Source organism: Biomphalaria glabrata, chromosome 2, assembly GCF_947242115.1.
Source record: "Biomphalaria glabrata chromosome 2, xgBioGlab47.1, whole genome shotgun sequence".
NCBI classification, from domain to species: Eukaryota; Metazoa; Mollusca; class Gastropoda; family Planorbidae; genus Biomphalaria; species Biomphalaria glabrata.
Genome location: NC_074712.1, coordinates 25293472 through 25319932, shown reverse-complemented (window position 1 = coordinate 25319932; position 26461 = coordinate 25293472). Strand labels below are relative to the sequence as shown.

General features: G+C 35.4%; 1 protein-coding gene across 3 annotated transcripts in view; it reads right to left on the bottom strand.

Annotated features, from left to right (window-relative positions):
* The window catches only part of LOC106072285 (RYamide receptor-like), a 116539-nt gene that overhangs the window by 83888 nt on the left and 6190 nt on the right, over positions 1 to 26461 (bottom strand). For all 3 annotated transcript variants that reach the window (XM_056022093.1, XM_056022092.1, XM_056022094.1), the window contains one exon: positions 11140 to 11840. In XM_056022093.1, the coding sequence (XP_055878068.1) occupies positions 11140 to 11574 (435 nt within the window). In that variant the 5' untranslated portion in view covers positions 11575 to 11840. The remainder of the gene's footprint in view (positions 1 to 11139; positions 11841 to 26461) is intronic.

The window sequence follows — 26461 nt, the reverse complement described above, 5'->3', positions numbered from 1 at the left end:
TCATAATCTCTATACTGACTTATATTTCATTAAGTGTAAAAATGTTCCGGATATTGTTTTATAAAACATGAATTATGCCTAATGATTGTTTGAAATCGCATAAGGCTTTTAAAAAAAGTAATTTACTAGAATTGATTACTGAAAATTACTTTTTATACATTTAATTTCTTGTAAAACATAACATAGAAGTTTTGTAATCGATAAAGAAAGTTACGGATTTTGTTTCTTACAAATCGTCCCCAGAAATTTCCGAATTTATTTAAAAATCTACTAACGCCAAATAATTGTTTGAACTCCCTCTTCTAATTAATAAACAAATAATCTTCTCATTTACGAAATAATGTTTTTACGGATTTTTATGAAAAATATTTTAACTCACTACTCTCTTACAGTACATTTAACTTTCTACCTAAAACATTAAAAAATCTAATTATCGTTAATATTATGTTCCGATTTTTAAGGAAAACAGAATCCAAACACCAAAGTAAGGTATGAAAATCTCTCCACGTGGCTGTAGTACATCTAATTTTTATACGAGACCATCCAAAAAATTAAATTAACGGTATTACATTTATCTGAAATTCTCTTTTTCTTTTACTATTTATACAAACATCCGGAACAATCTATTATATAAACTTTTCAATTGTGTTTATACCTAAAAATTATTGCGATGTTTTGAAACGTAAAATAAAGGTTAATCAATTTTTAATAACTTTTAGTTGTTTTTTTTATATCAAGATAACGGACAGACCGACTGACAGACAAAACGCAAAAACAATGTGGCTTTGATCCTTTTTTAAATAATATCTATTAGAACTCAGTGCACCAATGTCTATGAACCCTCGTTAAATATCTCGTGTAAATAAAGACATTTTTTTTATGGTACCGGTACTAGCCTATTGTGAGGTAATGGAATTTTTTTTCTTTGACGTCATATGAATGGACTTTTTAAATGTAATGTTAAAAGAACGCACTCGGTGCACCAATGTCTATTAACCCTCGAAAAAATTGCTTGTATTAATGAAAACATATTTTAGTCTAACTAAGCCGTGTGACGTAGTGTTTTTTTTTCCTTTGACGTCACATGGAATGAATTCTTTAAATGAAATGCTAAAAGAACGCACTCGGTGCACCAATGTCTATGAACACTCGAGAAATGGCTCGTGTTGATAAAGGTGATTTTTAGTCTAGCTAGGCCGTGTGACGTATTGTTTTTTTTTCCTTTGACGTCATATGGAATGAATTCTTTAAATGAAATGCTTAAAGAACGCACTCGGTGCACCAATGTCTATGAACACTCGATAAAAGGCTCGTAATGATGAAGGCGATTTTTATTCTAGCTAGGCCGTGTGACGTAGTGTTTTTTTTTCCTTTGACGTCATATGGAATGAATTCTTTAAATGAAATGCTTAAAGAACGCACTCGGTGCACCAAAGTATATGAACACTCGATAAATGGCTCTTATAGATGAAGGCGATTTTTAGTCTAGCTAGGCCGTGTGACGTAGTGTTTTTTTTTTCCCTCTGACGTTATATGGAATTAATTCTTCAAATGAAATGAAAAAAGAACTCGGTATAGTAATGTTTATTAAGCCTCGTTATGTGACTCGCGTTTAAAAAAGGAATGATATCTTGATTTAGATCTAATCTAGATTTTTTAAACTAGATCTAGATTTTTATTACAGTATATCTAGATCTGGATTTATATTCTAATTAAAATTATTTTAGAGTCTAGATCTAGAATTTCTAGATGTAGTTTAGACTAAAATAGACTAGATTAAGATGTTGAATTTCAATTTCTAAACTTAAAGTGTAAAAAAAAAGTGTAGATTTTCATTTCCAAACGTTTTGATCAATATTGTAATGTTTTAATATATTAAAACTAATCTACTATTTTTTTTTATTAAATTTAAATTTAAATTTACGGCAAATGAATCTTTGAAACATTATTACTTTTGACCATCGGATGGCTGCCTGGTCGTGCGGTTTGCGCGCTGGACTGTCGTTCAGATTTATGGATGGCCCAGGGTTCAAACCCTGCCCGCTCCCATCCCCCGTCGTCCTGCGGGAGGTTTGGACTAGGAAGTAATTATCTTCAACTCTGAAGGAACATCCGAAACGTGTAAAACATTTTACATCAAAATTAAATCACCTCTTGAATATTATTTGCGAATATGCAGATCCGACAGGGATCCGACTTCGACGGGGGCCGCCTCTGAGTTTGTGTAACACAAACTCTCTTTGTAATCTTGTTTTTAAATATTTTTCTTGTGTCATTAAAAAAAGGTAAATGCGACCATAGATGTTGAACTGTTTTCTTGCAGTTAGAGACGAGAAATGCAAAGCATTCTTCTTGCAGTCTAGAGAGCACTCTTCATCCTAGAAAAACAAAGTTAAAATATGTCTAATAAAGGAGGCCTCACTGTCCAATGTTATTATGCTAGTAACATTCGATATAATGCGCACGTACTTCTGTAATGGGCGTGATTGTCGCACCTTCCTTATAAGGAAGGTGTATTGTTGCTGACTTCTTCAAACTAATCATCTACGACAGTCAGGAGGAATTAGGATGTTCAGACACAAGAAAGTCACGTTAGCGGGGATGTTTTGAAAAGCTTATTCAAAAGGTTTTTCCTCTATATTGTTGTAGACGCCTCTCTAACAATTCTTCCTAAACGCTGAAATTACATCTCTTTCTTAAACTATTTCATGAAATAATTTAACTATTGATAAGTTAATAATGTTTGCCTTGGTTAATATTCAAACATTCATTTAGATGTATAGTGAAAATACGTTCCATTTGTCCGTTCAAAATAATCCGAGCGCATGATGCCCATCAAGAGGTATAACACATCTACATGGGAGACGCGTTGGAGTATATGATTCATATATGCAGTCCGCAGTAAGCAATACAAAACTTACATCTACTGTTAATGAAGTGAACAAAGAATGAAATGTAAGGACACTCGCAATTATATACTGAAGTACTTTTCGTGATAAGTTCTCCCTAAGTTGTCGATGACATCATCAAAAGTAATGTTTTCCAACAGCAACTTCTCTTTGCTTAGCAATGCCAACTCGGACAAACCCTATTTCTTGTTAGCTTATCAACTAGCATTACCCACCGGCTACGCCCGTTGATTATTTCCCAGGTTATAAATTGTTTTTTTTTTCCCAAAGACCCCCCTCCTTTCTTTTGACTTATAACAAGAATAATAATAAAATAAACGGTCCCCCATACATTCCCTTGGCTAGCGAATTCTAGTCTCTATGACGTTGAATTGGACCGGCCTATAAATTCACATATCACTTCTCTCATTCCTCTTCCAACTCTCCGCCTTAACATATATCTGAACTATCTGACTATTTCTTTTCAGTTCTTATTCGAGATATTTGATTATCTCTATATGTGTTTGGCAGGGCCGTCTTAAGCCACTGCAACCTATGCGGCCGCAGTGGGCCCCGCGCTTTCATAGGCCCTGCGCTAAGTATATCTGTAATTGCATAATGATGCAAAATATACGAAAAAGTAGTGGTAATTATTTTTAAAATCTCCTGAAAGTTAGACAAAATTGTTATATGGAAAACACAAATCTTACGCGAATAAAAAAAAGCATTGTCAGCTTTCATATTTAAATAAAAATATAATAACAGTGCGAATTTTAACTGAAAATGAGGTTCCAATAGAACTAGAATACGTTTTTTTAAAACGATCAAAACCCGAAAATGAGAACATAATCACTTCTAGTGAGACAGCTAAAACAGATTCTATGAAGAATGCAAAAAACTGCAGTGGTGAATGTAATGTCGTAATAGAAGAAGAAAATGATGTAACACTAACGACTGATCAACATGTCGTAAGAAATGAAGGCAATAATGTAATAACTGATCAACATGTAGTTATAGATAATGAGCTAAATGTGGTCGATTCATTGAGAAATCTGGATTATCCTGCCATGTGTCTAGAAAAAATGGAAAGATCATATATTGACTATTTATCACAAAAAGGTCAAACCTGAGATTACTTTGGAGAATTTTCCGAAAAATAAGGATGGTAGACATTTCTCTTAAGTGCATTGCAAACCAAACCTGAGTAATGGTGAAAGTGTTTTGCGTCCTTGGCTGATATATTCTGTGTCAGCATACAAGATCTATTGTTTCTACTGTCGTCTACTGGAAAACAAAAAAGTTCCTTTTTAACTGGAGGATTTGACCAGTGGCAAAGCTGTACCCCAAGGTGAGCAGAGAATGAAAAAAGACGCCATGACCAGTTGCTGTGAAGCTGGAGCAAGACTAAGTAAAAAAAAAACAGGCATGGCAAAGTTCACCAGGAGATGCTTTATTCTGAAACTAAACGTTGGACTAGTTGCTATTGTACTATTTCTAGCGGAGCGCAATTTAGCTTTCAGAGGGACCATTGAAAGACTTAAAGAGCCAAGTAATGGAATTTCCTGGTCTAATAGAATTACTCGCAAAGTTTGATCCAGTAATGGGGGAACAACTTCGACGTGTTACCAATGCAGAAATTCATGATCGTTACCTGAGAAAGAAGATTCAAAACGAACTTATTACTGTAGTAGCTGATGCTGTGGTGAATTCTATCCTTCGAGACATCAAGAATGCAGTGATATTGGATTGTACTCCAGACATAAGTCACAACGAGCAGATGTTATCGGTATCTCTCAGGTAAGGGTTAATGTGAAAGAGCTTGTGGTTGTGTGTGAACGTTTTAAGTTTCTTCCTGTTGTTTCTTCTTGTGACAGCAAAAAGAAGTTGGCTGGAAACATGGATGTTGTTGGAATCTTTCCAGCCAAAAGTCAAAGAAAAAGGCAGTATGATAAATCTGTGGAAAACTTCACACATCGAAAAGCTGAAAATGGCTACAGGATAAAATGCTTCAGCAGAATTGTGACCACTGCAATTTACTCCTAGCAGCTGAGATTTGAACTGTAACATCTTGTGAAAGAAGTTTCTCGCGTCTTAAACTAATCAAGAATTACTCAAGGTCAACAATTCACGAAGAGAGTTTGAACAATGTGGCAATTCTTGCTATTGAGCGTGATCTATGTAGGAAACAGAATTTAGATGATCTACTGTATGACTTCGCTACACACAAGGCTCGTAAAGTAAAGTTTATTTGATCGTGATTTTGTACTTAGTTAAGAATGTATAAAATGCAAAGACGAATTTATTTTTTAATACAAAATCTTAATTTTCACTTATTATCCTGATCCATACCCAGAATAGGCCCCGCGCAATCCGTTTCGCATAGGGCCCCGCAATTGCTAGGACAGGCCCTGGTGTTTGGCCTGGGTCCTTTTTCTTATAATATTCTGCCAATCGTAATGCTCACATAATACTTAGGCCGTATTTCTTCCTTGTTTTTTTTGTTTTCACTTTCATCACTCCCCCTTTGAATAGTTTATTCTACTATATGTTTAACTTGAACGGTCCGCTTTAAAACGCCATCCCAAACACACTCATTTCCGGCTGTGAATTCTATAACAATTTTCACTACCTACCCTTTTCGCCCCGTTTTGCCCCCCCCCCCCTTTTTAAGAAAAATAATTTTTAGTATGTGTTAAATCTAATTGGCACAGCCCGCTTTATTGCGCTACACCTCCTACACCCGTGAATTCGATGACCAGTATCACGTATTTTATCCCCACCATAAGCCTTAGAAAATAGTTCTTCATACAATCTCAGAGTATAGTATTCATCAACATTTCAGCTCTAAAGTGAAATATTTGGAAGGCTCTCTGATGCTTTTCGACGGAGTCCTTTTTTCTTTTTGCATCCTGCGCATCGAACGCTCACATAAAATTTTGGCCTAGAATTCTAGTTTCACTTTTCTAACTTTCCGCGTCATCAATCTAACAAAACAATTCTACATACAATCACTAACTTTTCTTCGGCTTTGTAATTCAATATTAAAAGTATTTCATATTCGAAAGTTGATTTTGGTCAGACCCATTTTTTTGTTATCACTCTGGCGTCGTCTTCTCACCCAAGAATTCTTATATCTTTTTTTTTTTGTTTGCCTTCACCTTCAACACATACACCAATAAATAGCTATACCTACATTTCTTATCAATGTTGACACACAAAAACACGTATTTAGTCATTGTCGGCTTCGTAGGACCCAAAAAAAAAGATTATTTTATGCAATGTCTACAAAAGTAAGTTTCAGGCCAAGAAGAAATGTAAATTTTAAATTTGTACTCATCGATATGTCGGCTTTAAAACAAAAAATATTGAGTAGAAATTACAAATAAAAAATCTTTCTGGTAATTTAACCGCTGCGGTTTTGATCATGAAAATCAATTAGATGTCCTAGATCCAAGGTAAGTGATAACAGGTTGAATTGTCCTATTTTTTTTATTTTTATTTTTTTTATTTTTGTTTTGTCCACGGCAAGTGGGAGAAATAGTACTGAGTCAGTGAATGACTTGCGTATAGATTATAGACGTTCTTTATAAAAGCAACTAATTACGTCTTACTGAAGTCCTACGCGTATATTTGAGTACCACTTAGATGTCTTTGTTTACCACTAAGATAGTTTCGTTTACGTTAGGGGTACAACTGTATATTGTGCCACTAGTATTTAGTTAATGTTTCATTTTCAGTTGTACCCCTATCTACTTTTTTTTTAAAGTTTATTTTTGTAGTGTTACTATTTTAGTGATTAGTTATTTCTTATTAAGCCAATATTCACTTATAAATGCATTACTTTTGAAATGTTAACTATCATTTAGGCTACACAAAAAAAAACAACCTAACATGTAAAGTTTTATAGATTATTCTTTCGCCATTAAATTGTTTGAAATTGACTTCAGCCGTAAGTCTTAAATTTCCACTGCGATTCCATTTCTACTTCTTTCTAAGTAGTTTGTTTGACATTGGAGTATCATGTGTGTACTGAACCTAGTTTACAATGTTGTCTCTATTATCTCACTGACTGCAATGGGCGATAAGAAGAATCAAGACTTAGGAAGCTAAATACGATACTGTAATAGCTATTAGCCCGGCAATATAAGGCTGTATATTAAACAAAAAATCGAGCTTCAAGTTTGGCAACCAAAACATTGCACTGTTAGAAATAAAAAGAGGAAGTATTTCTGTCCCTCCTGTGAATAGTCAAGAACTAGACTGGCACCAGTTTCATTTACTTTCAGAAAAGATCAAGTTGATGTAGTGATCATAGTGTCAAGTAAGAACAGATAGTATTGCTTCGTCTCTCTCTCTCTCTCTCTTTCTTTCTCTCTCTCTCTCGGATAATCTACATTTTAAACCAATTAAAAAAAATTAGTATAAAAAAGGAATACCAAACATTGCCAGTCACTAGCGGATCCAGAACTTTGGAGTGGGGGGGCGAATTATTTTTTCAAACCCTAACCGCCCAGTAAACCCTAACACTAAGTATAAACGCGCGTACAGCATATATATATATATATATATATATATATATATATATATAATTTTTTTTTTTAAATGCAGTGTTTCTTAACTTTAGGCAAATAAAAAACCCAGCCATGTTGAGGCCTTTCTGTTGAGAGCTAGGGGGTCTGGGGAGCACTGTAATCTTCCCCAGTAGGGTCCGGGGCTAAGCCCCGACGCAAAAAGCGTTTTCGTGCATTCTTCACTGCAGACACTCATTTTCCTGACATCTACAGCTCATTATTCATCATATTCAAAAAGGACCTTTTGAAAATGTTTTACTTGAAAAATATGAAACATGAAAACATGAATTTCTACATTGCAAATACAAATACAACCGATTTGTTCCTTGAAAAAATAAGATACCCCACATGTTTAGATTAAGACTTTGAGGATCGCCGCCAAAAAAAATATTTATTCGAAAAATAATATTTTTAAAAATTTCATTTGTAAGTGATACATTTTGTTAAATAGGCATGTTTGTAACTTATTTTATTTTTGACAGAACCATAATTCAAAGCTCTAAACAAAATCCTCGCTCCTTTTTATAATTTCTGCTAGTGATTGCATTTGGCATTAAAGTATAAGGAGTGGGGCGAGTCGATATAAGAATTTAATTTATAGCATATATACATTATATTAGTGACATTTTTTTTAAATTGTGTAATTTCTTAACTAAAATACAAAATAAAAAAGTATTGGTTTGTCCGATGGGTGGAAGGCGATTGCATGTATCGCCCCTCTCACCTTGTACAACCCTTTTACATTCTTTAGTTAATAATGATAAAATTTGAGATCAGAGTCTGTGTGCGACATAATATACAAATGGGTTAAAACATCAATATGCACCTCATATTATATAGATATTCAACTAATTTTGTTCCAAACTATGATTTCTCCATAAAAATAGGACCGCCATCCCCCCCACACACACTCAGAGGGCTAGAGTGGGGAGGGCAGTAGAAGCAATTGCCCCCCCCAACCTCACCGAATCGGCCAAGATACCAGAAGTGTAGCGATATAATATAAAAATTATATCTTAATTCAACTAATTTTGTTTACAAACTATGATTTCTAAAAAAAAGTAGGACCGCCCCCCCCCCAATTAAAAGGTTTATGTGGGAAGGGCAGTAGATGTATTTCCCCCCCCCCCCAATCCACCCAATCGGCTAACAGGGGAACAACATAATATAAAGATCGGTTAAAATACCAATAACAAGTTTTAATTATATAGATATTTAATTGATTCTGTTAACAAGCTGTGATTTCTACAAATAAATTGGACCGCCCCCCCCCCAATTTGTATACAAATTGTGTGATTTCTTTATTAAAACTCGTCCGCCGGGGGGGGGGGTCCGCCGAGGGGGGGGGTTCGCCGAGGGGGGGGGCGATTGCCTCTAACGCCCCCTCCCATGGATCCGCCAGTGAGCACAGTGTGGCAAATCAAAACCTAGTTGCGGGTCAAAATAACTGATGAAAGACTCAGAATTGTTCATGATAAGCGTTCATAGGGTAGGACGCATCACAAGTCAACGTGCAGTGTCAAAGGACGGGGGACAGTGCTGGTATGAACTCTCCACGTGATATGGTCGTCAGATCGCGTAAAAAAAAAACCCGACATTTCTGTTTTTCCCAGAGTGTATCAGGGTCAAGGCGATAAATCCGGCACAGTTAAGTCAGTACGGTATAGAGATTCCAGAAGGAAGTCAGTGGTATAGAGATTCCTGAGGTAAGTCATTCCCGTCTAGAGATTCCATAGGTAAGTCAGTGTGGTATAGAGATTCCAGAAGGAAGTCATTCCCGTCTAGAGATACCATAGGGAAGTCAGTCCCGTCTAGAGATTTCACAGGGAAGTCAGTCTGGTCTAGAGATTTCACAGGGAAGTCAGTCTGGTCTAGAGATTCCAGAGGGAAGCCAGTCCGGGACAGGAGTTTAGCCGAGTTCAAGTCGAAACAGAAAGTCCAGTACAAGTAGAGAACAATGATTACAGTTAGATGTATTGTGACGCCAATAATACAGTATTAGGCTGCTATTTATTACATTCACGAAAGTATCATGCTATTTGGAGTCCGTGTTGTCAAGTTCTTGAGTTTCTTGTTTCGTGTAATGCAGTGTTGGCAAAGAGCTTGATAAAATCGTAACAATATATATATATTAGTACAATATATATTTTTTTTTCCGAGGGGGGGGGGGGCGATTGCCTCTACCACCCCCTCCCATGGATCCGCCAGTGAGCACAGTGTGGCTAATCAAAACCTAGTTGCGGGTCAAAATAACTGATGAAAGACTCAGATATATAAAAATATTTTTAAAAAATCCCCCCAAAATCCCCTCCGAAAAACAATCCTGGCTACGCCCATGATATATATATATATATATATATATATATATATATATATATATATATACAAACACACATATAGAGAGAGTGGGAGAGAGAGACATGAGCGTAGCCGGGGGGGGGATTTTTTTTATTATTTAAGGCAGATTTTAATGTTAAACCATCACTTGCTTCAGGGTAGCCAAGTGGGTTTTGAGTTTGAAATCTCCCTTCAGGGTGTTTGTGGTTAAAATCCCCCTCTTCTGTAAAATAAAAAAAAAATGCAAATGACAGTCACCAAATTCCATGAGCGTAGCCAACGGGGATACTGAGTTTAAAACACCCTCCGAAATTGTATTTGGATAAAACCCTTTTCAATATAAAGCTAAAGCATACAACAGTCACTAGTTTCTATGAGCGTAGCTAAGAGAGGTTTTGAGTTTAAAACCCCCTCCAGAGGGCTCTAATTTAAAACCCATCCAGAGGGTTTTGAGTTTAAAACCCCCTCTAGCGAGATTTGAAGCTAAAAGCCACCTCTTCAATACAAAATTAAAGCAAACTACAGTCACCAAATTCTATGAGCGTAGCTAAGGGGTTTTGATTTTGTTTAAAAAAAAAGATTTTTTTATTTACCCCCCCCCCCCCAAAAAAAAGATGGTTTTGACGATAAAACGTCCCTTTTCGATATAAAATCTAAAGCAAATAATAGTCACTAAACTCCATGAACGTAGCCAATTGGGATTATACATTTCTACAAGTCTCTGGGCTCCATTAATAAAGTGCAGTAAATAGCATAATTGTTTTTTTAGCTAATTTTTTTTTATAGCAATATTATGCACTGTAGATACCTCAAAGTTTTTTTTGTTTTTTTGTTTTAAATACCAGAAAAAGTGCTTGGCGCAGGGGCCCCAGCCCCACTCGATGGCAAAGGCGGGGTGTCTACAGATTTTCTACTAACTCAAGGACGAACCTTTTTCTAGGGTACAATAAAAGTCTTCCTAAAGAATGAAAGGTTGGAATGTAATAGAGACTAATAAAGTATACACACAGACATAATACGAAATAAATCCCCCCAACCCTCCTCAGGAAAAAAATCAGGCTACGCCCATGGATATAGATATAAAGAAGGAAGGAATTTATGTTACAATTTTTTTTTTATGATGATGAATACTTTTATAGTCTTTGTAAACATTTTTTTGGTATACTGCATACTGTATGTGACTAAAATAAAAAAAAACAACTAATCTTTCTTTTAGAGATTAAAGAAGAAAGATTGTGAGCAATTGAGTTTAAATTTAAAAGTTATTCAACAAAAAAGTTGAATACAAAAAAGAATGAAACACTAGAGATTACAGAAGAAAGTCTTCGCTGACCTTGTCTTACCTGAATATAGGTCACCACTTGGCACATAAATTCTCCATAGGGCCAGTAAAGAAGGATTAAATTGGCGATGAAAGTAAACGGGTTACATATCACAGCTTTCACTATATCACTGATAGCAATATTGAGTAGAAACAAGTTGGTTAGAGACCTCATCTTTGGATTCATGACAATAATGTACGAGAAGAGAAGATTCCCTCCTACCGCAACTAAAATAATCAGGACATACATAAGAACAATAATGACTTGTGCGTAGACGGGTTGTTCGTTGGACACGCCTGCCTGGCTTTTATTGCTGTTGTTCATAATGTGAGTGAAAGTTGTCAGGTCATGGGATGGCCAACTTGTGTTCAACCTGTTCGCACCAAGATTGTGCACATTATCATTTGTGGCGTGGGTTACAATCAATAAGGAATCCATGCAGTCACGTTGAACCATTAGAAACACTAGTAGTATTTGCCCCTGAATCAGAGAGTCACTTAGGATAGAAAACTCATTGGCTAAGGATGTTTTCAGTTGAAGGTATCCATTTTATGGCACATCCCTGGCCGATATAAGCGTGTATGTCTCCATAGTTCCAATACTCGATTGTCAGATGTATTATTTTACACATCTTAAATCGCATATTTTTGACAAGATGGCACACAGTTTGTTATGCTGCCTATTTTAAATCAAGTCTAGTGCAGTGTATGACATGTTAGTATCTGAAAAACAAAAGTTTATATTAGAACATGATCCCACTTTTACTATTCCTCTGATAGAGGTTCAACTATTTATTGAGTCCGTCGCAATGAAGAAGACGAAAAGCTTTCATTTTGTTTGGTTGAAACCATCAAACTTATAGATCTACGATATGGATGTTAATTGTACGCGAATCATTTGATTATAATATGATGATCATATAATCAGTGGCGTCACTAGGAGGGTGAGGCTGCACCGGGTGACACCCAAGTGGTAAAAATGCACTTTTGAAAAAAAAAGACAAGAAATTTTAGCAAAAAGATTCAAAACAATTCGATTTTTTTAAATATAAAATTATGCATGATGGGTAAAAATTAAAAAGCAATAAGTTTTATCACTTCTGTGGTTTTGATAATAAGTGAACATGTTAAGAATGGAAAGGGATGGGCCTGACTTATTGATGTGTTGAGCTCATGGATATGATAATGCAGCTACACTATCTGTAATTCATGAAGAAGTGCAGGCAATACTAAAAAAAAAAAAAAACAGAAAGCAATTTTAATGGATGTGTACATTGTTCATTAAAACTATGTGGTCAAAATTCAGATAATACTTCCTGCATGATATTTTATGTACTCTTAAAAATGTTTTCTTTCTTCGTCGCTTTTATTATTCGATGGGGTGTTTTAATTAATCATAGGTTAATGCTGGAGTGTTTTTATTCCTTTAGCATTGAGCCAGACGACAATATATTTTAACAGAAATACCGAAACTAGAATACATCTACAGGAAGCAAAAATGAATTTTGAAGAAGCCAAAACTGGGAATTTTACAATTCAAATGTAATACCGATGAGACTTAAGGAACTTTTACCAGCCCTTTGATTAAGTCTTCAACAACTTCTTGCCAAAATTTTAATTAAGAACTTTTGAGACATGAATTTCAAATCGGGCAACTCTGTCCATTGAAAACAATATTGCAAAAGATATTGACTTTAAGTTTTTTTTTATAAGTTTTCAAGTTTGAAATCCTGAAAAGTTCATGTAATTTTAAAAAGGAGAGAGGACTCATACATGATTAATCGTTTTTACGATACAGCTCACTACCCTTTTCCGACGAAAGTAGTCAAATATAATTGCGCATGAATTTTTCATAATTATATGTAAGACATTAAAAAAAATGTACAATTCATTAGAATTTTTTTTAAGTATAAGAGATGAGATTTGAACCCAAATAATTTTTCCTTAGTCGCCTTTTTCCAACCCTTGCTCAATCTGAGATTTTTCAATTGTATAAATAACTTTGTGACTATAACTCACATTTATAATTAAATCCTGAAAATTAAAAAAATTTAGAGGAGAATCTAATTGGCTTACTTAATTTGTCTTCCGAATTGTTTTTGTTCAGAGCTTTGAGTTATAGTTCTCTAACAAAACATGTGTACTGAATAAAATAAATGACTTATAAATGATTTTTTTCAATATTATTTTTCGAAGCCTTTTTTCGGCGGCGACCCTCAATCCCTAATCTAAATATTTGGAGCATCTTTTCTTTTCAATGAACAAATTGGTTGTATTTGTAATGTAGGTAGGGCCTATACATTCATACAAGAATTAAAAAAAAAAACATTATTAAAAAATTTCATATAATTGACATTTTACGCGCATCGAAACGGTCGAATATCCAAAGAGCGTTAAGTTGGCGTCTTATTCTGACCAAAATAGGTCTTGCTGAACACGAAGAGGTCTCGCTTAATCGAGATGAAGATACAAATAAGGCTGATAAAGATATACTTAGAGACACTTACAGTACTAGAGTCTCAATTGTCAGTCACACTTCATTCTCGGCTCTCGCCCCCACGTTACCTTATTTCACTTAATTTGACAAATAATGTGTTTAGATTTCAGGAGAATGCGTTTCTGCAGAGAAAAATGCTAGAAAATGTTTGGAGTCGGGTCCATTACTATAAATTTTAATCTGTTATTGATACAACTGATTTCACATGCTCCTGTTATTATGTCTTTAAAAATAATGATGCATATCTATGTTTTGTATATGAGATAGTGTTCAAACGTGTTTTCTGTGTAAAGAGCACTATTTAGTTTTATCACAAAGCTCACATCAACTCGCTCTGTTTGCCTGGTTGTATTCGTTCTCCCACGTCCCATTCTTGGATCCAGTTGACACTTTGCACAATTTTTCATTGCCCCTTAAAAAAACATAAATCATTCGAAAAATTGACCATATATTTTATCAATTAGCCATAATTAATTAATTTCTTTTTATATAGAGACAGTAAAGGAAGATATGTCTTGTGTAGAGAATAAGGTCGTCGCCTAAAGATGTGAAAGTAACTCTAGCTAACTCTATAAAACCATCTCATTTCAGAAGCACTTGGCGAGCTCGGTGCTAATGTTTTAGCTTCAGGAAGCTTGAGACCTTCAGCTCGAAGTCAAGTCAAACATTTTCTTCTTTTTAATTTAATTTTAATTGTTCTTAAAAAGCCGCCACAGAAAACTTCTCCCAAATACCTCATTCCCCCCCCCCTCAAATTGGTCCAAGAAAGTGATTGAACCATTGCGCATTTAGTATGCTAATGCATGAAATTGCGCTGAACAAAAACAATTGGTAACAAGAAAAATATACAAAATCAATTAAAAAAAAACAAGGTTACAAAGACAGTTTGTGTGGAAACACAAACTCAAAATCCGCCCCCGAAGTGGTCCATCTAGAGTCTAGAGTCTTCACCAGGATTTAAACACGGGACTTCCGGTTCCAAGTGCTTTACCCTTCAGCCACAGCATCTCCATATATTCATTTAGCACACACTTATATTTTTTTAAATAATAATTATCAACCTTATCCATACATTTAAATTAATAACATGTTACATGTAATAAAGAGCAACTAAAAAAGATTTATTCTTCTAACAAAAATAGATCAATTGTCAACACGAAAAAAAAAAATTCTTGACCTACTTTAAGCTACAATCATAGACATAATGTATTTTTATGCCTATGGCTACAATTGTGTACAAATGACTTAAGACTTTACCCTCGCAAATAAAAATTAATATCTCCATTGTCATTTGTCATACAAACTAGACATAGATCTAGCTAGATCTAGACCTAGTTTTAGATCTAAATCTAGATTTAAGATCTAAGTCTAGGTCTAGAATTAGATCTAAGTCTATATCTAGATCTAGAACTAAATATAGAATCTTCATATAGAATCTACTAGCCTATATCTAGATTAGAACTCGTATGAATTTAAATGTTCAATCTACTCATCACTAGTCCTAAGTCAATGTTGTGATCATAAATAGCAGGCCTTTTGTAACCGGGTAATGGTGTACTATGCTGTTCGTATCCGATTCATTTCTTAATGTGATACTGTTGTTTACATAATAAATATATCTGCACCCCTAAGCTGTCAGAAGATAAGTTATTGCCTTAATAATTATTAAAACTTCAGGGGAGGTAACTCTTTTTTTAAAGATCATGGACTTCTTCATTAATAACTCAAGCTTCATTCATAGATTAGCGCATTGGTACAAAAAAAAATTTCATCTAAGGTCACAATGGTAAAAGTGTCAATGGATCATTATAAAATATATTTTCCATTTATTAACTAACTCGTTGAATAGAATACTGATTCAAATGTTGTTTTTAAAAGAGAATTTTAATACGAACTTAGTTGTAGTTATAAGTTTAAAAAATAATACACAGCTTTTATGGCGCGCTGTTTTGAAATTTCATCGTTATAGGGCCCTACACATTCTAAATAAGACTAAATAGAGCCCAGATCTAGATATATTTATAATATACCTGACTGGCTGGACCACTTCGGGGGCCGATTTTGAGTTTGTGTTTCTACACAAACTGTCTTTGTAACCTAGTTTTTTTTTTATTGATTCATGTATTGTCTACTCGTATGAATAATTATGTAAAGTTTCAACTTGATCCTAGAATGGGTGTGGGAGAAATAACGTGATCAAACTTTTACCAGACAGAAAGACAAAGTGAGTTGATATAGGTTTTGTACAAATATTTCCACTCGCACAGGTTTATTATTGTAAGTCTAGATCTATTACAGATTAATTATATGCCTGATTCAAACTAATTATACAATTACACTTTATAAAATCATTTTGTTTAAAAGTATTTTACTAGTGTTTTATCAGATTTTGATCGTTAGGACAAAAATGTGTGTTTAGGTTAGAATTGTGTGCACAAAACAAAATGAAACAATGATGGTCCACGACTAACTGTTTCATTAAAACGGAAGGATGTCATCCTGTGCACACACACACACTAGTATAAACAAAAAAATGTTAATTATACAATGTTTTATTCAATTATCGCCAGAGCTTCTCGCGTCATTTGTCTGAATATTAGAACTGTTACATTAAGACTATTTCATTCTTTAAGACAGAGATTCATGTCTTCAATTCTAGTCTGTTCACTTCCTAGAGAGTGAGAGAGGAAGACTAGCATTCCTTTCAATGACCTAACAGGTTAGAGCGCCAAAAAAAAACAACAACCCAACAACCTTTTATTTGAAATTAAGTAAACTGTGTAAGTAAACATGATCTCTTTCCTTAGAGTTTAGGTCATGTCTATAGTCCTTATTGCAAATACTCATTACACTACCAACAACCTATTTATAGAAATGAAATAGCACAGACTAAATACGTGAAGAAAAAAACTGTATAGCCTACATCTAAATGAATCTATATGCGCCAAAGCCCTAGCTGATTCATTCAACTTTACTCATCATTCATTCTCCAACTTGGGCTGGATTTATAAATAGGAAAATTTAACCCAATTTGCCTAGAACAAATAAGCACCTGTCACGATCGAAACAGAAGCGCTTAATTTTCCCCAAAACGAGTTTTTATTCGCAGTTTCGTCCCAATTCTTCATTATGTACAAAAATGTTTTGATACTTTCAGTCCGCATAAACGGATGGCCTTATTCACAGAACTGCAGTGTATTTGGAAATCAATGCAATGAGTAAGAAACCAAAAACAAAAATGTAACTTGATTTGTTCTTTGACTTTCTTCACACCATCTCTGGACTTGAAACATTTTGAATATCTTTAGAGAATCGATCACTGACATTATTCATGAGAAGAGACAGGAAGTGAAGGCAGAGAGGGAAATGTCAAACAGACAACATGCAAACAATATTTCAGCTTTTTTTTTTTAGTTCTCTTGGCATTGCCAAATTGAATGTCAACTTAGAGACTCCGTTTGCTACTATTCCTCCTATTAGTTTGCAAACTCTTCATGGGTTCAAAAAATTGACCACTGGACGAGTAGTTCGAAAACGCTCTAACGAAATTGAAAGTTTATGTATATCTTAGTGTGAAAAAAAAACTAATTGTACAGTGAAAACTGTGGTTTAACCGTTATAATTTAAAAAAAAAAATAATCTTAAAAATAAATTTGGCTTTCATCTTTTATTTCCAACACGCTTTCAGACGAAATTACCGTACTTGACTCGAATGTTTCTTTGCATTCAATAAAAAAGACTTCCATGTAGGTTAAGTGTAGAAGTCATGAGCTAGACTAGAGAAACTGATTGTGCAGAGCTCACTGGAAAGACAGCAACATTGAAGCATTACAAGAAATGAGCAGAATAAGAAATTAAAGACCAACATTTTTATAGACCCTTAAAAGAGGAATAGCCGCTATTAGTTTTGTGTGGTCCGTCGTCTCGTTTAGATCTCAGAAACTACAAAAGATATTGAAAATCCGATCAAAGTTTTGTGTAACGGCCACTTTTTTTTTCTTTTCCGAAAGCGAAAAGTTAATTTTTTTAAATTAACTATGCAAGCAGTTGTTTTTTTTTTAATAAAATACACCATTTGTACAACTATTCACTATTAATAGTAAAAAGAAAAAACAAACCAGAAAAACATACATAGTTCATATCTATAACAAGACAAACATATTAAAAAAATACTTTCAAAAATACAAAGCTTATATTAAGTGTAATGGTATCAATTAGTTTGGATCAATCATGTAATAAAATGCACGATCGACCTAGACTTAATAAATCTATGTGATAGAAATATTATTACCAATTGCTTTTATTTAGCTTTTATCTTTCTCAATGCGCTAAGATCCTATCAATTGTCTAGACCAGTTGTAAAAGGGGAGGGAAGATGGAGGTATCTTGTGAATGTTTACATGATCGTTTTTTTAATGCATAAAAAAAATGTTCACTATGGGCTCAGGAGTCATCAAGTGGACTAATTCAATTTATATTACCACATATGTCAAGTACTATCTCTTTCCCTTGTTAAAGATACCATATAAAATTATTAATTACAAATTGTTAATTTACTAATTGGTTAATTTGTTTTAAATTGATTCTGTATTGTCAGGAAAAAGAAACAATTGTGCAAAGTTTCATCTTAAGCCGATATAACCTTTAAAAAAAAACAAAGCTTATACGAGGTGTAATTGTATCAGTTAGTTTTCATCAGTCATGTAATTAAATTTGTAATAGATCTAGAACAACAACCGACAGTTGCACTGGGTAGGGCACGTATCCCATATGGGAGACGAACGTATGCCAAAGGCAGTCTTTTTTGGTGAGCTAAAAGGTGGTCGACATAACAGAGGCGCCCCACGGAAACGCTTCAAAGACCAGCTTAGGCGTCAACTTTCCTTGGCTAACATAGAAGAGAGCACCTGGTTGCATGCGGCCTCAGAACGAGACAGCTGGAGGTCACTCACGAAGGCCGCGGGATACACATTTGAGACCAAAAGAAAATCTGCTGCCGAGGATAGACAGGAATATTGTTCTGTATATTTTTAAAACGTTTATATAAATGGGTGTGTTTTTAGCGGTCCCCGAAGGGGAATAGCTACTATTAATTTTGTGTGGTCTGTCTGTCCGTCAGTCCGTCCATCCCGTTTAGATCTCGTAAACTAGAAAAGATATTGAAAATCCAACATCATGATATTTTAGACCTTTCAAAGTTTTGATACAAAGGCTACTTTTTCGGAATGCGAAATATTTAATTTTAAAATGAACTACGCAAGCATTTTTTTCTTGAAAATATACCATTTTTAAAAACTATTAATAGTAAAAAACAACAACAACACGTGAGACTATTTAATAAGGAAGATCGCAATTAACTATATTTATTACACATTTATGCTAACGTTTTTAATTTCTTTGTCAAAAAATGTTGTTGATAGCTTGTAGTTCAGAGTTTCTGATATTCTTTCTGAAAATATTGAAACCTGCCTTTTTACATGCCTGTGCGGACCACTTAGGGGGCCGATTTTGAGTTTGCGTTTCCACACAAACTGTCTTTGCAATCTTGTTATTTTCTAAAATAATGTTCCAAACAATATTTGTATTACGAAGTAATCTGTTTTCTGATATTCAAATTACTTTTTTTAAAAAAATAAAATGTTTACTTTTGATTACAAAAAAGCAATGGCTTTAGTATGTATATAAGGCTAATAAGATTGAAAACAACAATTAATAAGCAGTGTTTCATATTATACATGTGAAGTGCAATATTTGAAAAATGTTAGACATTTAACCAAAGGGAAAAGTTGTTTTTTTCTTTGGCCATCTACAAATCCATCAATTAAATAACCATTTAATAACTTCAGTTAGACAATGATTACATTGAGCTATATCTTCATAAAAAATCGGTTCATTGAATACATATGAATATTTTATAACATTAATAAATAATAACAAATCTCCGTACTCTGTGGTAATATCATGTCTTAAGCACCCGCTAGTGGCAACTCTTTCGATTCTGAGTTTGAATTTCTACACAAACAATTGATTGAGGAATTGATTTTTTAAAAATTATGTTACTTGTTTTATTTGCATTCATTTCTTCGATTGTATTTTATTACAAAAATTTAGAACATGATCACAATTTCCTCTTGCCAATTTTGTGCAAGTTATAACGTATGGAAAAAGATTCCACCAAAATTCGTTTTTGTATGCAATGCAGGTAAAAATGTTTCAAAATTGTTAGCATGTATAATAGCAGCTATGAAGTAAAAAAAACAAATAAACAAAAAATGAAGAGCCTTATCCTCCCTCTTTCCATAGACGGGTTAAAGTGTTGCCTAAGTGGTTGTATTGTCAGGCCTGCAACTTTATTTTTATTAGTATTACATTGTTGATTAGCCAAAGTTTTCAATAAACTGATTGTTATGGCGATATGGTTCATTGCAAGCCTGGCTTTAATGGACGTCATCATAAAATGTATGGTTGAATTTCGGGCAAGGAATTGGTGAACGACCAATCTCTCTTGGCATTTGGAAGAAGCCTTTCCCTTCATTTAAGTATCTATAAGGTTGATGGCCTCTGCAGCGATATTAAATGGTGTTTTTCAAAAGATTATAGAGAGAGTTTGTGTTATCACAAAAAACTAAGAGGCGGCCACCACCAGATTTCTCCTTTGGGCAAGGACTATTCAAGCAATGGTCTTACATTGATTGTCTAAAGTAATAAAGAATCAGAAGAGCGATTTCAGATAATCATTTGACATTGTTTTGTACATGACAACAAACGGAACAATATTGTTATGACCCTATTGGCGGCGCAAAAGGGTTAACTATAGGCTCAGCTGACACACACGTGAATCACTCAGGTCAGCGGGGCCATGGACAAGGGACAGTACTACGATTACACGATTACACGCAAATATGACCAATGTTATGGTCATGTGATCGAAAGCCTGCGTGTACGAGGACACAGTGTGTAGGAAAGTGGCAGTTCAAAACCGGAGAGCGTCGAGACCGGGACTGTTAGTCGGCTATGAAGTCGGTCCTGGTTGAGTCCTCAGGTGTTGATGTACAAGTCCAGAAAGAGAGACAGTAGAGTTTTGTACGGTGATGTACAGAGTGACATTTTAGTTGTTGATGTGTTTGATGCCAATTGTCTAGTATTGGCTGTTATCTACTTAATCACTCATTATTAAAGTACCAGATTATTGTTGAGCTCTTGTTGTCAAGTTCTTGATGTGTTGATGTGTTGTGTTGTGTTTAGCAGTGTTTACAGAAGGCCTGATTAGGAGAGAGAGAAACGTAACACTGGTGTCTTGAAGTGGGATTTCCTATGGCTTCTGTAAAACTGCTTGATGAACTGAATCTGAAAGAACTGAAACAAGAGCTGAAATGGCGAGGACTGAAGTACTACGAAAGGAGCAACGAAACTCTTAAAGAACGTCTCCGGCAAGCCCTGGTGGATGAAGAGGAAGATCCGAACACGTACCTCTTTGAACTCAAACCCGATGTTGTAGAGCTCTTGATCACCTTTCAAGAGCAGATGTTGGCTGGCTTTCAGAATGTGATCAATGGTGACTCGCAGAAAGAGACAGATGAAGAAACCAGAGAAGAGACCGAGACCAATAGCTCAACCAATGGTTTTGCTGCAGAAATGAGTGCCTCCGTCAGCCAGACAGAAGAAGACAACGTTGTGTCTTACCCCAAGCCTGTAGCTGAGGACATTAAAGACATCTGTCAATCTGTCAGTGCTGATGAGAGGAACTCGAATCCTGATGGATGCACCCAGATGTTTGGCAGGAACTTTGTGTGTCGAGCTTTGCAGGGAGAACGCCAACTCCAAGGAACCCATCGGCAAGGTCTGCACCCAACAGACGTTTTTCCTGCTGACGAGACCATAGTGAGAAGCCCTGATGATGGTCAAGTAAGTGAACTGGAGCCTGATGCTGAAGATGAGGGACCTTCACAAGTGGAGTGCTGTCAACTTGCTCCAATAGTTTGCCCTCCAGACAAGCCTGAAGACGATGTGTGCCACTATTTCCCCTCCTGTGGACCTGATACCCATACCCAAAACCCATCTCTTGAAAGGGCCTATGAAACAACCTGATAGGCCAACGATCTTGGTGACCCCAGTCCTGACATCTTATCCCTCCCCATGTGCTGGCTGGCTGCCTTCAGTAGTGAGCGACCGAAGAAGGCGATGGTTGCTGAATCCAAAGTGGATGGCGATGCAACCACGACGTCTGTGCAACCAGGTGAAGGTCAACTGGAGCAGAAGGAGAAAGAGACATACGCAGTATACAACGCAGATGGCTCCATCGAGATGGCACTATAAACCCATTGTCGCCCCCACCGATAGACCTCCTCCTGCATCGATTCACCTCCACTGCCTATGTCGTGTGCTAGATTTTGTCCGGGACGGACAAATCTGAGAAGGGGGCAGTGTTATGACCCTATTGGCGGCGCAAAAGGGTTAACTATAGGCTCAGCTGACACACACGTGAATCACTCAGGTCCTCGGGGCCATGGACAAGGGACAGTACTACGATTACACGATTACACGCAAATATGACCAATGTTATGGTCATGTGATCGAAAGCCTGCGTGTACGAGGACACAGTGTGTAGGAAAGCGGCAGTTCAAAACCGGAGAGCGTCGAGACCGGGACTATTAGTCGGCCATGAAGTCGGTCCTGGTTGAGTCCTCAGGTGTTGATGTACAAGTCCAGAAAGAGAGACAGTAGAGTTTTGTACGGTGATGTACAGAGTGACATTTTAGTTGTTGATGTGTTTGATGCCAATTGTCTAATATTGGCTGTTATCTACTTAATCACTCATTATTAAAGTACCAGATTATTGTTGAGCTCTTGTTGTCAAGTTCTTGATGTGTTGTGTTGTGTTTAGCAGTGTTTACAGAAGGCCTGATTAGGAGAGAGAGAAACGTAACAATATATTATCAATAATTAGATTTCTGAGACAGACGACACAAAACTAATAGCGACTTATCATCGTATGGGGGAGGGGCGTAGAAAAATGATGAGACTTCTGTAAACCTAACAGAAACTCCTATGTACACGCAAGGCAAGCCATTGCACGAGCCACTAGGTCATACAGTTTGGCATTTATAGAAAAAAAACACATCTTTGCTTCTATTAGATCTAGTTGTACAATTTTGAAAACAATATTTTTAAAACTTGTTTTTGTCTAGCGTAACTTTTATGCTTTATGGTCCATAGTTTCTTGTGGACCAGTGGGAGGGGGGGGAGGGAGAGAAGGTTTCCGTTCTACTTTTACAAAAAAAAATAAAAAAAAAAACAAAAAAACTCGAACTCGAGCCCTCCTTTATGAATGAATCACTTCTAGCCTATCAGCCACGCATCCCTCTTCTTTGGTCTTAGGACTCTATTGTTAATTTATAATTTTTATCCAACTAACTAATTTTCAAGACTATTTGACTGTTGTTTCCAAAGCTTATATCAATTCACTTTGTCTGGGTGAAATGTTGTACACGTTATTTCTCCCACTTCCCTTTCCCAGATCAAGTAGAAACTTGGCGCAATTATTTATTGTCGATAAAAAAAAACATGAATCAATTTAAAAAAACAAAACAAGTAGTCGTAATTAATTAACTTTGTTTTCTAGAGAAAGTGTACTAAGCATAGGGGAGATAAACCTAAGCATAGGGGAAATAAGCCTTGTTTAGAAAATTGGGTCGTTCGCTAAACATTTTAAACTATAGAATTGATCAGATTATAAACCTATTTTTATAAGTTCTTGCATCATGGGCAGCACGGAAACCTTCTTCCAAACCCCACCCCACCCCACCAACTGGTCCACAAGAGAAAGAATTGTGGTTGCTGTTAGTTCATAGCTTCTGATATTCGTGCTAAAAATATCTAAACCTGCCTTTTTGCCAGTATTGCTTACCAAATCGATTGGAGATTTAGTATTCAATTATCTTTCTTTTCACACAGGGCGGATCCAGAGGAGGGTGGTAAGGGCGAATTTCAGTAAAGAAATCACACAATTTTTATATGAATTATTTACTTATGTTAATAATGTGAGCTTGCGCTCCCAGAGCTATTTTTATATGTTATTTTATTTTTCTACTTGTATAGGTTAGAGCTATTTTTATGTATTCTATTTTTTATAGGCTATTAATATTTGTACTTCCGCTTTTTGTTATATGGGTTAGGGCGGGTAGTATAAATAGTTAAATCCAGGCTACATCCTGTACAGTTGACCAGCGGTCAGTAAAGTATATCGCTGTCTGTGTGACAGTTGATGATCTTAGTGATCTGGCGTATGATTATTTAATCATTGCTATATTTCTGTACCTGGGACGGCCTGTAAGTGTAGAAATATTTTATATTTTCTTCTACTAGATCTATGTCACACTGTGTGTAAATATGCTAGATATATTTTAATTTAGTTTTGTTTTCTACTTGGACTATTTTGTCATAATAGTTGTCAACATGCTGTATTAAAGATGGCGGCGTCAATTAGTCCCGCTATGAGTGTTCTAGATCAAATAGAATATATGATTTTGTATTTATAGTTTTGCATTTATGTATTGCAGGCTATTATTACTGCTGTTTTAACTGGTGAATATAGATATAGCTGCTGAAATACATGCTGCTATAACTGCTATTACATGCTGCTGTATCTAATATTGCTGCCCTGCTATAAATAATTGCTGCTGTAGCTTAGACTAGACTAGTGTTATTTGTTATTTTGTTTCTGTAGTGTTGCCTTAGTCGGCTTGTGTCTTGGTCACGTAGTAGCTTAGTCTGTTCTTAGTGAAGTAATACTAATAGTAAGGTACTAACTAAGGTGTTCTTTTTTAGTTTTAGTTATGGGTTGGTTGTAGTAGTAGAATATTGTAGATCTAGACTAGTTTATTGTAGTGTGTTTGTGTAGATCTAGGTCTAGTGTAGTAGTTGTAGTGATTTAGTTAGATAGTTGGTTTTATCAGTTTGTGTTAGTCGGTTTGGTTAGTTTGTTGGTGTTTGTAGTGGCATAGATTTAGAGGGTTTTAGTCAGTTGTAGTGGTTAGTGTATATATTATATTTTATTATTGATTTATTTTTTGTATATGTAAATAAAGTTTCGTTTTGTTTATTTATCCTAAAGTTTCGTTATCTTGCTTTAATTTAGTTTAGGTTAGTATGTCTGTGTGAGCAGGTCAGGCAGGCGCGAGTGGGAGAGGACCTATTCTCTGCTGCTCAACATTTAAATTTACCAACAATAGGCAGATGTTTGCGCTACTGGGTGGGCTCAATCTGTGCACCTCGGTATGGTGACCAAGAGGCTAGAGTCACCTAAGTAACCAGACAATTAACTATACTGACTTAACTAAATGAAAACAAGATAACAAACTTTAGTTACGATAAATAAAACAAAAAGAAACTTTATTTACATACAAAAATAAATCAATAATAAAATATAATATTGCTATAAATTTCCAGGAAAACACTCAACAGGTTAATGATAATATAAAGATTTAATAATTAAATAAAGAACACACACAAACCACAGGATGTCAATTTGTTCTAGATCTAGTACGATTCAACGAAATAAGCCGGCATCTACTATCATGTCTCCATTTCCTACTCTCCCTTGTTCCACGCTCGTGTGGAACAGTGCCTAGTGCGCACCATGTATCTCAGTGCGGAAATAGAGTTACAACAATATATACACTAAACACTACAACTGTACCCATCAACTAACTAAAACCCTATAAATCTACGACACTACAAACACCAACAAACTAACCAAACCAACTATCTAACACAAACTGATAAAACCAACTATCTAGCTAAGTCACTAAAACTACTACCCTAGACCTAGATCTACACTACAAAAACCAAATAATACTAGCTTCCCTAGAATTAGATCTAGAATAGATCTACAGAAACAATAACAAAACTATCAATAGCAGAAACAAAATAACACTAGATCTAGATTCCCTAGAATTAAAATAGATCTACAACAGCAGTTATAAGCAACAGCTATTTCAGCAGAGTAATTGCAGCAGCTAAAAGCAGTAACAATAGCAGGCCGTCCCAGGTACAGGAATAAAAATATACCACAAAGATCTTCATCTGTCACACAGACAGATATGGTACTGACCACTGGTCAAATGTACACTCAACTGTTTTAAGACAGCATGTAGTACGTTACTTTTATACTATCCCGCACTAACCTATATAAATATGCGGAAGTACAATTATAAAATCTGACACTAACCTATAAAAATAAAATATATAAAAATAGCTCTAGCCTATACAACAAAAATACATTTAAAAAATAGCTAAAATTGCATATAAAACTAGCTCTGGGAGCGCAAGCTCACATCTGGTTACTTATGTGACTCTAGCCCCATGGTCGTAGACTGAGGTGTCACAGACTAAGCCCACCCAGTAGCGCTAACATCTGCCTACTGTCATAGAATTTAATGCTGAGCAGAGAATAGGTCTCCACTCAGAGCCTCCTGACCTGCTCACAATAATATATATTAATTATTTATAGTTTAACCTATTTTTTTTTATTATGTCGCCCCCCCCCACCCCACTTCTGGTATGTTGGCCGATTTGGTGGGGTGGGGGAACGATTGCAAAATCCCGCCCCTATCCTCGAGCCTTAACTTTCGAGTGGGGGCGGATCAATATTATTGTAGAAATCATAGTTTGTTAACATAATTAGCTACATATCTATATGATAAAAGCTACTTATTGATACATATTCGAACCGATCTTTATGTTTTTCATCTTCTGATATCTTGGCCGTTTCTGTGATGGTGGATGGGGGAAGGACGATGACATTACTACCTTTCCCACTCTAGAGAAGGGGGCGGATCCAATTTTT